The sequence below is a fragment of the Tachypleus tridentatus genome, chromosome 2 (genome assembly GCF_004210375.1).
Source record: "Tachypleus tridentatus isolate NWPU-2018 chromosome 2, ASM421037v1, whole genome shotgun sequence".
NCBI lineage: Eukaryota > Metazoa > Arthropoda > Merostomata > Xiphosura > Limulidae > Tachypleus > Tachypleus tridentatus.
The window spans coordinates 57,841,328-57,856,676 of record NC_134826.1 but is presented as its reverse complement, the minus strand read 5'-3'; the positions used below and the strand labels follow the sequence as shown (position 1 = coordinate 57,856,676).

At 30.7% G+C, this 15,349-nt stretch overlaps 1 protein-coding gene across 1 annotated transcript in view; it reads right to left on the bottom strand.

The window, feature by feature from the left end:
- The window catches only part of LOC143245504 (uncharacterized), a 357,087-nt gene that overhangs the window by 25,577 nt on the left and 316,161 nt on the right, over nt 1-15,349 (bottom strand). The window contains 8 exon segments of the mRNA XM_076491867.1: nt 507-614; nt 977-1,096; nt 2,309-2,392; nt 3,428-3,544; nt 4,617-4,762; nt 5,281-5,306; nt 5,713-5,816; nt 13,633-13,752. Of these exon segments, the coding sequence (XP_076347982.1) occupies nt 507-614; nt 977-1,096; nt 2,309-2,392; nt 3,428-3,544; nt 4,617-4,762; nt 5,281-5,306; nt 5,713-5,816; nt 13,633-13,752 (825 nt within the window).

Sequence of the window (15,349 nt, the reverse complement as noted above, 5' to 3'; positions counted from 1 at the left end):
TTGGTTGAACTATCTATACAGCAAAAACTAGTAAATCTGTTAATTTTTTTGCTGGGTAGTTGGGTAGTAAGTATGATAAAATGTTATAAATATTTTTAAGACTTCACTTTTAAGTCATCAAATATGGGTTTGTACTAAAAACAAAGTACATCGTAGCATTGCAACTATTATAAAATAGTGGTAACAAAGCTTTTAGCTCAACAGCACAATCTATGAAGTATATTGAGGCAAACATCCAAACTCTTAATTCAGGACTTCAAATCTTCAGGCATTTGGGAAAAGATCTGTAGACAGCAAATTAAGCAGACAAATTTTAAATTATATATGGTAGCATTCACTATTTTTATATTATTCTTGTAAAGTAATTGTTAAGTGATTTGTCCAAAATATTTTTCATCTTATTTTTATTTTACTAACACAGTTATTACTCCTGAAAATAAATACCTTTCAGATAATGACATAATTTAATCAATCAGTGCACAAAATATTTAAGTGAGAAGACTTACAAACACAGAAGTCAAATATCCTACTGAACTCTTCGCTACAGCCACAGTACTTGTTGGGTAAACAAACAAGATTCCCTGGACAATTTTCATCTGTCTGGCAACCTTGAACTGGAAGATGATGAATATATGAAGAAAATAAATTTAAGAATGAAAAACCCAAAGAGATAAAAGTAATCATCTAAACAACGGTATCATTTGGTTAAATTTATTAATAATATTTCATTACTGAACAATTACTTTTGCTGCTACTGTTGTTCAATTTATCTGACAAAGCTAAGATTTTGGTAATCATTTCACTCTTCAAAAATTATTGTAAAAATCTCTTAATCAGTAAGGTAGTACATCTTTCAACATTCACTAAATAAGAAAAATATTATAATGTTCAACTATGACTGAGTTTTAAATTTATCATTAAAACTACGTATGTGATACAATCATGAAATTATATCCTATATGTATTTGTAACTTACTTCTGTGACAACCAGATCTTGGATCCCCAGTGTAACCTGTTGGACAGAAGCAGTGAGGTTTATGACTATTCACTTTGCAGTGGGCATTCAAGCCACAAATTTCCTCAGCCAGACAGGGATCTGAAACAAAAGACAACACTAACCTTCTAAGAATTCATTTAATCATTCCAACCAACTTGCATTCACCACACATACACATTTATACAGACTCACTTTTCTACAAAATGCTCATGAGACAAAAGCTTTTGATCAATTTTTATTAAACTTTAAATAAAAGTGATAATGAAAGTAAGCTGATGTTATCAAAATCTGCAGAAAAAGGTAAATTTAGTAAAAGAGTTGTTTTTGTGACACCTATTTATTTATAAAGTAGGTAAAGATATATTACAGTGTAATATGTTTTTAATTCTTATTACACCAGTTATATTCATAACTACTCATATTTCTTGTCTGAAATATTTAACACATTTCTGATACAGACTCTGTTTAACCTATGAAAAATTGAGATCACTTAAACTAAGGAAAACTCAAATTACAAAATTTCATTAAGCTTAACCATTAGCAAACAAGCAATAACTTTTTACAAAGAGGTCTAATAGTTATTTGAATAAAAAAACTAAAACTGTAATTAAAATTTGAGTTAATTAAATTCTTAGCAGGGAGAACTGAGGGTAGAACATAGGAAAGAAGTGCTGTATGACAACAATGATTTAACTAAGTTATATATTATCACACTGAGTAAGTCTGTTGGTTTTACATGTGAACAATTCTAATATTTTAATAAATATTTTAGTCCACCACCACCACCATATAATGAAATTTAATATACAGCTTATTGTAGTCAGTCATATTTGTACTTCAAGGTCCTGAATGCAAATGTTCATCAAGTATGTGAAGTTGAATGCATTTCACTTTGGAAAGATGCTCTTGTGCTTACGTTTTAAACGTTCACTTGTATTTTGATCTTCGACTGGAAGCATCTACTTTTTAAATGAATCTCTACTGGTCTCCTGAAATCTTCATATTAATTCATTGTTTTCTGACTTTAATGTGTAGTCTACATAAATGCTACTAATTTTGCTTATTTTACCAAATATTAAAAACAAATCCCACATAGAAAAAACAAATTATTGCCTTTATAAAACATGAATGCTAATCAGGTAATACCTATTTTAAATAGTATATAAAGCATGAATGTTAATCAGATAATACTTATTCTAAGCAGTAAAATTTTAATGCTAACAATAACTAGTTTTTAACATCATGGTATTAATAATGTACTTTTTATATTTTAATATATTTTCCTAATCAGTCAGAAGTATTTACACTTACCATGACATTTCTTGATGGTGATCTCACAAGCCTGGTCAAAAGGACAATCATCATTTACTTGACAATGACCTTCTGGTATGGTACCTTAAAAGATTTATTAACAGTGAAAGTGAATTTCTAGATAAAAATGAAACAGACTATTCAAATTTCGAGTTTTTGAGGAAAATACTTTTTAACATGTTTTGCTGGTTTAAAACTAATACTGACTGATCAATTGTATACGTTTATTATATGACTGTATAACTAAGACATTAGGTACTTCTATGATTTCATGACAAACAATAAAGTTAACCATAATGTCAGATCAAGTATCTAATTAAACTAAGTTTATATTACTAAATTAATTGATACATTCTGTAAAGAAGTATTCCTCTTTTATAATTGTTGTTGTTACTGTTGGTGGTTACCAAACCTATACAATGAACCAGCTGCTGGAAGGTTATTCTAAAGTTATGATATTTAAACAGTCCTGAACTGAGCTAAATTCTTTATGGATTATTACAAGATGATATTAGGTAGATTTTGCTTTAGAAAAGGAACTGCTACATTGTACAGTTGGTTACACACTAATCAACTTGTTCTGAAGGGAATCCACAGCAGAGAAAATATTACACTAAATTAAGCTTTATAACTAGCAAGGTAATGATAGGTTGTAGTTATTAGTTTCACTTTCTTACAGTAGTCTCAGCAGAGAGAGGTTGTAATAAAATTAATAAAAATACTTAATTACATTTTAATTAAATATAAATATCATCTTTCAAAATTTGTAATACATACTGAAGGTCATTTTAAAAACATTTTTTATTACAAATGCTACCTACGATGACCAATGTTCCTTCTTAAAATAATTTATATGTTAAAACAGAAGACATACAAACATGAAAATAAATACTTCAGTGAAAATTAGCAAACTATAGTTAGTTTAGCTGTAGCAATAGAATTTTCCTAATATACATGTTAATACAGTGAAATTAACTATGTCATAACTGACAATAACTTGCCTGACCAGCTTCTATGTTAACACTGTAAATGCAACAAGAGTTGATGTGCACTGTATCTTTGTTTAATATATATATAAGGCTAGTTTAGGCAAAGCATAATAAGGGTCTAATGACTTACATCCTCCATAATTGGGTTCACCAACTGTTCCAGTTGGGCATTTACAAATGTAGCCTCCCACAGTGTTGAAACATTGAGCTCCTTTTCCACATGGTGCTTGTTCACATTCATTCAGATCTTTAGAACACAGTTATTCATTAACTTTAATGGAACGTACTTTATAAAAAATAAAAGATCAGAGACGATTTTATTGGATAATGAAGGAAACTTTATTATAAATGTATGATGTTTTGACAAAGTTACGTCATCCTCAGGATCAAAAGATGACAATCTTGTTGAAATGTTGTATGTTTATAATAAAAGTTTTCTTCCTTACCCAATCAAACCATCTCCAAACTTTCATATTTATTAAGGGTTAAAGAAATGTTAAAAGTAAGTGATTTAGAATTTGCTAAGCTTACTCTAATAGCTCTGTGACTGTAAAGAAATGTTTATACAAAGGTGTCAACAACAACGACAAACAAGGTTATTAAAAAATCATACTCTGTATGGTAGTACAGGAAAGTGGTGAGCTGTGAACTTAAGCATCATCAATTTTTTTATATGTTAACCATCAGCTACAAAAGAACAAATCTGTATCTTAACCAATACAAGTTCAACAAAAAGTATTTAAAATCAATTACTTGTAATATTTAATTAACTGATAAAAGAATAAATAAATGTAATATCAGACTGGAAAAAATAAAATAAAAATATTATTACTTGTGAGTTATATGTTTTGCCTTCTGAAAATAACTTTTGGCTTTGCACCTTACTTTGAAAATAGCTTGATATAATAAGGATAGATCTCAGAATTAATCATATTCTACAACTTTTAGTAATTATTTACCTCAAACTATTTATACTCCACAAGTAATTGTAATTATATATTTACCTCAAACTATTTATACTCTACACACAATGGTGGTTATACGCTTACCTCAATCTATTTATACTCTACACATAATGGTGATTATACGCTTACCTCAATCTATTTATACTCTACACATGATGGTGATTATACACTTACCTCAATCTATTTATACTCTACACATAATGGTGATTATACGCTTACCTCAATCTATTTATACTCTACACATAATGGTGATTATACGCTTACCTCAATCTATTTATACTCTACACATAACAGTGATTATATGCTTACCTCAATCTATTTATACTCTACACATAACAGTGATTATATGCTTACCTCTACAAAATCCATTTGGTGTCAAAACAAAGCCTCTTGGACACACACACAAACTGTGTTGTTCATTTGTATACACACATTCCTGGTTTTCTGGACACGTATTTGTGGATGAACATGCAATTGTTTCCACTAAAAAATAAAAGTACCTTTTAAAAACAAATATAAATACATCTTATTCTCTCAAAAAGCATACAATATGTGTCTGCATATTATGTTACTGGACATATGACAGGTTAGAAATAATAATTGTTACAATGGATTGTTCTTTAATCTAAATGTAGAAAAACATTAGTAACATTTTCTAATTACACCAATAAGATTGAATGAAATTTCTAATTTCTATACACAGAGCTCTTAATAAAGGCAAATAAAGTTTTTAAACAAAATAGAAACTAAATGTAATATAGAATGAAGTATATACACATATATAACCAAAATCTTTTGAGTTGTATTCTCAAGACTGGTGGTATGGGTATTACAACTTTAATTAAAATAAAGTACAGAACAGAGTTTTTGACATTCTTAGGTTATCTTCAAGTTAATAAAGAGAGTTTGTAAACTCCAGTACTAAACTACACTCAGGTCAACAAATGGCACTGCAAAAGAATCAACATATAACAAATATATATGTAAAGCTTGTTTGAGGGGTACAGAAAAAGAATACCCTTTTCTAGCAGCTTCATTTAATGACTTAATTATAATGAACAATAGTGTAAAAGATCAACATGCAGAACATTTGTGCAAATTTGTCAAAGTGTTATCAGCAGTGATTAGACACAGAAAATATAGATATTAAATTTGATTTACATGTTTGTTAAACTACTCTGTAATAATAAAAAAATGTAGTAATTGGTAGGATACTTTGTAGATAGTATCTTATAAATCATACAAGCATGAAAAAAAATATAGTTTTCAATTATCTTATGCATAATTCGAAATAAACAACCATTATAATTACATAAACGTAATAAAGTCTACTACCAATAGTTTTTAGACAAGAATCATAATGCTGTGCTTCAGTCGTATATTATTATCATTAAAACTATTTTTTAACTGATGTTTTCTAGAAAGATACAAAATAAAACTGATAACTTACAAATACAAAAAATCCTTCCTGATGAAGAGGAGGAGGGCACCCACAATGATCACCAATGCAGAGAAGATTGCCAAGGCACTCTTCATGTCGGACACATTGTTGTACTGAAAGGAACGATTTATTTATGAACTTTTTCAATATTTCTCATATAAAAAATAATGAAACATTTTACTCAATATTTTTACAACACATGTATACAGATAGAAAAAATACATAAGCTAGACTCACTGGTGGGTAGTAATACAATTAATTAGTAGTGACGTTACTATCAACTTAATTTTTTTAGTAAAGTCCAAGGTAATGACAAGTTTTATAAGGTTTCGGTAACAATGAATGTTTATTAAAAACCATAGTATTTGTCACTCATTACTTTTTAAACTCAGTAATATTATAGTATAATAACATATTTAAAAAATATAAAACAACAAAAATAATTAACAACTAATTAAAATAACCATAAATATAATAAATAATACATTTTTTAAATAGCAGCAATAATGGAACAACAGCAGAGGAACACCCTACTTTTGACACATATACAAATGACATACATGTTAAGTTGTTACAGGTGTCTTTATTAACCTTAAACTTTTGCACGAACTACATTGTTATATCCTTTTGGCCAAAGAACTTTTACTAGACTGACATCATGCAGTATATCTGGTATAATATTATTGAAAAATACATTTTAACATCAATAAAAATACAAACACAAAATCTTGAAGTTATGATGCCTATAAGGGAGCTATTCCAGATAAAGCTGATTATTACATAACACTGCGGAAACATCTTTATTTAACAACAAAATATATTTAATCTAATACTGAAAATTATAAGGTTTGAAATACTAAGTCAACATGTTACAATAAACTCAAAAAGATAACTGGATTCAGTCCAACAGGATAGTGCCTAAAACACAAGGATGAATACTCTATTCAATATTTCCAGATATTGCTTTTTATAACTTATAATTAAATATAAGCAAATAATGACAAACATGGATATAGAGCACGATAAAGTTCCAAGATTAGTTATCATCTTCATCATATTCAGAATCATTAATTTCATCAAACTGTACCAAGTACTGCACTGAGGAGCATGCCACCACTAATCCATGACTTCTGCATCCTTGATAATATGGTACTTGGCAGAGGAGAAGTTACTACTGCAATACTTTTTTTGCAGTCACCTGAGACTCACTTTTAAATATCATGTAGCCACAGTAGTGGTAACAGGAACTGGTACAAGCTCAATTAAGTCATCAAGTATTGGTTATTACTGGCTTTGCTATGTGTGCTGTCTTGTCAATCATTATGGCCAGGTCAGATCCATTTAGGTGTTGCATGAAAGCATTATATGTAGGTGGCAATGGCAGCAATAACCTAGTATTGTTGTTGAGGAATTTATTGGCACTAGTGTTTGCTTGACTATACTCAATCACTTCCATATTCTTTGTGTAAACAACAATCAACAAGTCACATGCCTGATTAGTAACCTCATCAGTAAGAGAAAAGTAATCAGTTTCTGCAAAATCTTCAAGGGCACCAATGCTGATTTCATTGCTGGCTACCAACCAGCCTTTCTTACTGGTTTAATATGTGTCGCTGGTAGTATTCCTTTCACTGAGACTGTGGATGAAAGGGTGATTAACACTCAACTGCTTATAGAGACCTTGTAATTTCATGAACTGGTAAATGGTGGTGTTTTGAATTAAGCACACAGCTACACAATGGGCTATCTGTGCTCTGCCCACGACGGGCATCGAAACCCGGTTTTTAGAGTTGGAAGTCTGCAGATATACCACTGAGCCACTGGGGGGCGAACTGGTAAATAACTGTCATGTTTGGAATTAAGAATAGCTGCACAGTAAATGCAAAAAACCTCACATCAGTATGGAGAATGATATCTGGTATCTATTTCCTCTAGAGTTGTTTTTAACTCTGAAACAGAAGTTATAGTATTCCCTATAAAAATTACAATTTTGATTTTACTTTCAAATCCTCCACCTGGGTAGAGATATGTAGAACTCAAAGCTCAATTTTCCATTTCATTTGTGAGAGGTTATGTAGATAGATATTGTTTCTGGATAACCAGAGATTACATTTACACGCCACAACCTTTTACAGCAGTCCATGTCTGTTTTCATGAAAAAAGGAGATTTGGCTCCCTGGGTATTAAAGAAAATGTTCAATGTGAACAGTTAACCTGTAAACAACTTACAAAAAACAACATAAAAACATGTGCCAATACAACCTTTTGCCAGCTAAAGAATTTGAGTCTACAGTGAAACAAGGTGTGGCACAAAAGAAATGAACAATAAAAACATATGAAGGTAATGACAACAATCTAAAACGTTTACAGTTGATCATCAAGAGAAACAACAACAACAACTTATGTTTGGGTAAAGCTCCCAAGTGTCTAAATCAAAGCTGAAAAGGCTAATATTGGACTACATGGTTTTCAGAGTTTTTGTCATTTACGTTGTCAAGTCCACATCCTTTTAAAATTTAATCACATCACTACAACCAACAAAAAGAGTCATTTCTGAAAGAACATTAATGATGCAAATGAATGATACCTATGGTGAAAAACATTAGCCTTTTCAAGTTCCGACTAGCAGTAGTTAAGACTGTCACTATGACTGCAGGATGCTGAAATCACAGAAACTGGTAATCAAATAATAAATCATCCCTTCCTGCTTCCTTGCAGTGTCTTAACTATATAGAGAGAAGCTAGTAAAGAGCTAGCACATAGAAGAAATTAACTCAATATTACTCCACAAACAAACTTTGATAAAAACAGTGTTTAACAGTATATATTAAATTTTGTTGTCATGCCATTGCTCCAAAAGCATACAGCATTGTTAGTAGAGCAGAGTGAAAAGCTTTATATAAAGCCAGTTGGAGTTTTTAATATTTTCATATTTTTCAAACTATAAAATGTTGGAGGTTGCTTTTTTACACGTGAAATAGGAACATTGATATTTTATTAGATTGTAATCATATTTATTATATTTAAGTCTTAAATATAATAGTTAATCTATTTTGTTATTAAAAGCACATTTGGAAGTTGATGGACTATCGTTCTATTTCACAGCCTATTTAGGAGTCACTGTACTGTATAAATGAAGATATGCTGGAATTTATGAAAGCAGTCATCATCTGCCTTCGAATTAAATTTCAATGGAAATGCACTAGGAGCAGTACATGTGAAATAATACATCCACAACAAATAACACCAGCAACTTTTCCAAACATTCAGGTTAGTGACATATTTTAAAGATATGTGAATTTGCCAATATATTTAAATTACTGAATATGTACAATTTCAAGCAAAAGACTTCAGTTAGGTTAGGTGCAAAAACTGTATTTTCCACGGACAGTTCACTGTTTCCATGGAATTATTCCCATTTGTGATGTAACATATGCCTTATCCAATTAGAGAGAAGCTTTGAAATATCACAATAAGAATATGTAATGAGAGAGAGAAAGAGAACAGTTTCTGTTATACAAATATGAGTGTGGAAATGAATTAATAAAGGAAGGAAATAACAGGAGGAGAAAAAATGTATTATATCCTAGATTTATTTGGTTAACTTTTTCATGCTTGGGAGCCTTTCTTTAATCTTTATTAAATGGTCTGATGTTAGTCAGAATAAAATATTAAATGGACCATTCATCTTTGTTGAAAGGTTAATTATGTATACATCAAATAAACATTAAAAAGATTTTGGTAAAGATTCCTTTGTTGTCAGTCCTAGTTGTCACAATAAAGTGGCGAAAGTTTCCAAACGCACTGGGGGATATCCTATCTTCCAAAAAAACCTAAGTGCTGTTGCTAGGTAAGACAGCAAATATGGAAAATCAGTTAAGGTTATGGGTTTGTGTGTGTTTCTCACAGCAAAGCTACATCAGGCTACCTTCTGCACCTATCCATTTAACAAGAGGAATCGATCCCCAGATTTTAGCATTGTAGATCTGAAGACTTACCACAGTCCCAGAGGGGGGACTAAGGGCATGGAGTTGAGTGCTTACACCTACCTTCAGAGTTAAACATAAGAATCCCATTAAGTTTAGATTTATTACAAATTATTTAAATACAGTTACAAAATCTGTCTTTGACTGATCTTAATATTTTCAATGTCATCTTTGAGAAAATTAAAACATTGTCTTCAAATAATCCAAATAATTACCTTTGGATTATTGAAAACAACAATATAGTTTTGAAAGGTTAAATAATTTAATGCATTAGGTATGGCCAACTCTGTTTCTACATATGATTTCACAACATTGTATACTAAAACAGATTTCAAATACTTAATTACAGTATTCAATGACTTGTTCAATAATTTTATAAATACAGAAATAAACTTTGGAAAATTCAAATTTACTAAAATTCCATGTAAAAGTATACTCCATTGCAATGTTTATAATAATTACATTACTTTCAATGAAGAACAATATAAACAAATAATGGGTATTACAATGGGAACAAATTTTTCTTCAAATATGGCCAACTTGTCTTGCATTTGGCCATTTGTGAAAACTCATTTCTAAAACAGGCTTCAAATCCTAAGTTATACATGTATACCTTTTGTTACATTGATGGGTTAACCTCCATAAATAACTTTAATTTTACACCAAACTTAATATATCCAAAAGAATTTGTAACAGAAAAAAAGCTAAAAGAAGTGAATTTAATTTTCTCAATCTTGGTCAATCTACCTCCAGTAATGTTATTATTCCACATATGATGTTAAAAAGCATCATTATATCTTAGTTCGAAATATTTTTAATAATATGTAATAATGATAATTATTTTATGGATAGCATTGTATTATTCATAAATAAACTGAAAAATAATTATTGCAAATACTGGCAATTAAAATAACTTTTATACTAAATTTATATTAAATATGTCAACATTTAAAAAATAAACTTCCAATAAGGAAAATACCTTTTGTGTCATTAGAGATCATTAGTTACTTTTACACAGAAAGACTAACTTCAGGTATCTTGGCTTGTCTCAGTTTTCCACTGTTAGACTTCAATAAATTTTCAAGAGAAAGGGAGGAGATTGAAAACATGTGAACTACATAAGAACTATAAAAACTTTTAAGAGTAACTGCCTTCCTACAAGTGATTGCAAACAGTAAGGGGCAGTAAGAGTGGAGACAATTTGGGTGTCAACACTTAACTCCATACCCTTAATTCATTTTCCATGTTTCTAGCCAATTTAACATCAGTGTTTGAATTTTGTTTGATAGATAGGATATCTCTAATGCATTTGGGAGCTATTACCACAGGCATTATCAACTATGACTTTAAGGTGACAACTGAGACTGACAAAAAATCTTTAACAAAACCTTTTTAATGTTTACTTGATATAAATTCAACTTGTTTTATGGTGCTGACTTTAACTGCCTATTTTTAATTGATGTAATTAATAGTATTGAAATTGTTTATTTCATTATACTGATATATACAGAGAGTACAGTGAAAAAAGTGTTTGGACAAGAGAATATTTTGTCATTCTTTACATTTTATGAGGCAAATTTGTCCATTCCATTACAGATCGTAAATTCCAACACAATGGTAATGCTTCACTGACCTCTGTTGACAACTGAATGAATCAGGGTGAGTATACTTATCATTCTTTAGAATTCCCATATACTTGCTCCAATGGCATGTCATCGAAGTTGTGCTTGAATGAGCACACTGATCAAATTTAGGGTCTGAAATAACTGTCATGGTACCCCATGCAATGTCTTAATTATACAGAAAAAATCTAGCAAGGAGCTAGTACATGGTACCAGTATATGCTGGAAGAAATAAACTCAATAGCACTCTAAAAATAAACCTTGACAAAAACGTTGTTTAACAATATATATTAAATTTGTTTGTCATGCCACGGACCAAAAAGCATGGAGTACTTTTAGTACAGCAGAGAGAAAAGCCCTATGTAAAACTGGAGTCATTCATATGATGCAACAGTGCCCACAAAGCCCTGATCTCAACCCAGCTGAGCAGATCTGGGATTTGATGGATCAAAAACTTGACAAATGACAAGTTCCAAAGAAACTTCAATGGAGTGTATTAGAAATATTTGGAGTAAATTCTACTTTGATTAATTTCATTGCAACTGTGTCTGAAAGACTGTTTGCAATTATTAAAACAAAAAGGGGAAACAAAATATTAACTGTTTGCTGAACTCAGGCACTTTCACTGAGTTTCTGGTGTATTATATATGAAGGTTAATATAATTCTCATGGTTCACCTGTGATTTACCTTCTATTGTTCTATGAAAGTAGCCAGAACTCTTAATTTTTGACTTTGTCTTAACACTTTGCACAGTACATACACATACATACATACACATATATATATATATATATAAAATAGACACACAGACAATATCCATTACATACGTAACAAATTCATCCAAATAGATATAACATAATATTTCTCCTAACTAGGTGTCTTTGTTGGTTGGCTGTTCTGGTTCACTTGGCTGGATGCCATATTGTAACACTGCCCTTTGTAGATAGCTTATCAGCCATGTTATTAAAGGTGAAAATAATTTTTTGCATTTATGTTGTAAGTTTAAATAATAGAGCGATAACTTCTTTTACAGACTATTCTTCAACAATGCAACCATCATCTCCTCTGACCAACTGCATAGTGACGATGCAGTCATACATAAAAGTTATGAAAATGATGACTCGGATGGAGATGCTGTACAAATTCATTATCTAGCTAATATATCAACTGTTGATGCTGAGGTATCATCTTGTTTATATATGTACAATTTGCCATACCCCAAAAGTGTGCCTCTTATACACTGAACCTCAGTGTTACTGCTGATGTTGATAAAGCTTTAATTATTGCTGGCATAAAAAGTTGTCTTGATCAGTAATAATAAAAAAACCAAATCCTATGGAATAAATAGAGCAGAAACACTGTAGATTCCAATACAACTATGAAAAAAATAGGGGAAGCTTGGTTTTTCTTTGCCCAACTCATTGGAAATCAATGTCTGATGCCCTAAGTCATGTAGATAAGTTAATAGCACTCGACTTAATTTTTCTTCAAATGAGCATTGTCTGGTAGAATCCAGCTGAGAAAGTTTGTTTCTGTATACGTTCAAGTCACGAGATTTATTGGTGGAGCACTTGACATCTTGTAAGGTGAGGATAGAGCATTTATGAGACTACTGATTCCTACATTTAATATTTGTCTAACCAAACTGGGAGGTTTGAACAATAAATGATTGCAAATTTGTAAACCCCCAGTTGAAGTATAAATTGAAAATATACAGTGACTTTTATAAGAGTGAAAAGAGGAGAAATGTCAAACACAAGCTTCATAAGAGCTGTTTTATTCAAATGTAATAGTGATATTGGCCTCCCAAAACAACTGTTTTAACACTGCCATTATTACATGAAGGAAAGTTGGTCAGATCACTAATTGCTAGGCTGTTCATTAGATATTTGAATCATTAGTATTCCTTTTTCTTGCATTGTGTAAGTTAAACATTTGACTTACCTTGAAAATTATAAAATATAAAGTAGCTCCTTTAATTGCTATTCTGAAACTTTTCAATCTATAATGCATCTTTTTGTGTTGAGTTGAATACTTGTAGTTTAATTCTGTATATGTATATGTAATATAATATATGATGTACTCAATACACATTTTATATACAGAATAGAGGTATCTAATGGACAAATAATGAGTGCAACAAGTTATCACTCATTACATTTTTAAATAAACAACATTTTGGGTAACAATATCATTTATTTTTAGCAGGTAATAACCAAAATATAGTCATTACTTTTTTTAAGTAATGTACCCAATACTAGCTACATTTTGCTAACCTCACTTGTTTCAGATTAAGTAAAACTGTTTTGTATACACTTACTTATGGTACACTCCAAGTTAGGATTTCCTGTGAGTCCACTAGGGCAATAACACTCTGCATGGTGATTGTTGGCTTCACATTTAGCTCTTTTTCCACAAATATCTGATTGTGAACAAATTTCTGTAAAAGAGAAATCTCGTTTTTTTTACAAATTTGCATACAACTTGAATACTTTCAATTACTAATCTTGATACACGTTATAAAAAATATTATATAAATAAATTAAATTCACAAAATTCTACAGAGTCAAAAATTCGTTTATTAGGCCATCAAGAATGTTCCTTCTAGCTTCCAACTATAGTCACTACTTACTATTCATGTATTCTCTTTTCTTGAACTCAGGTAAATTATTTGCCTCCACCACCCTCAAAGGCACCTCATTCTAAAAGCCTGTTTGAGAAGTAATGTTCTCTAAACTGTAGACAATTTCTACTCTGCCAAAATTTGATTTTCTGACCCCTTGTCCTATTATTATTTGATGAATCTATATTATCAATACTATTAATAATCTTAAACACTACAATCAAATCTCCTCTAAACCTTCTCCTCTTCAGAGAAAACAAGCTCAGAGACTTTAGTCTCTCATCACAGAGCTATCCCATCACCATAGTGTATTATCCTAGTAGCTCTTCCCTCATTTTTTTCAAACAGTTCAATGTCCAACTTAAGGAAAGGAGTCAAGAACTGTAAACAGCGCTCTGAATAAGGCCTTACAAGTAATCTGTACAGTGGAAAAATATCTTGTTATACATTTAATATTTCTATAGATACTATCCAATATCTTATTAGATGTATTGCTAGCTACAATACACTGTTTAGATGACTTAAGTGATTTTTCAATAACAATATCAAGATATTTTCCTTCAACCACAGTATTTAATGTATTTCTATTTAAATCATAACAATAATTTGAATTGTGAAAACCTATATTCATCACCATATATTCTGAATAGTTAAACATCATTTGCCACATACTGGCCTAATGCATCAACTTATCTAATTCTTCATGTAAGTCTGCAATATCTATGATACAGTTAGCCACCCCAAAAATCTTAATATCATCTGCAAACTTCAAAATATTGTTAGTTATTCTAGAGTCAATGTCACCAATATAAATCACAAACAACAGACGACCCAACACAGCTCTGTGGTGCACCACTTGTAAATTTGATGTAGACAGAACTATTTATTACTACTCTCTGCTTTCTACTCTTCAGCCAATCTTCTATCGAATTTTAATAACATTTCCTTCCTCCACACTGACAGATTTAAGATTCGTAACAAGTCTTTTGTGAGGTACCTTATCAAAGCTTTCTGAAAATCAAAGTAAACTGAATTCACTGTATTTCCTTCATCAACTTTTGCAGTAGCATACTTAAAGAATGTGAGAAGATTTGTGAAACAAGACTTTCCCTTTGTGAAACTATGCTGACTCTCTGACTGCTTTAAATCACTCTGCAATATATCTTTAACCACACTCTTGAAAATCTTTCCAACTACTGATGTGAGACTAAGACTGACTGGCCTATAACTGCCTAGACAAGTAGTAACTAGCATAATAATAATTTAGGTTTTATATCTCACAAGCCCTTAAGGGGCCTGAGAGACAACCAGGGGCACTCAGAAACTGTTGCTTCTCTTTAGCCCCACATGTAGCTTTAAGATTTTAATCCTACTAGGGAGTGATTGGTTTTAAGCATTCCATGATAGGTATGAT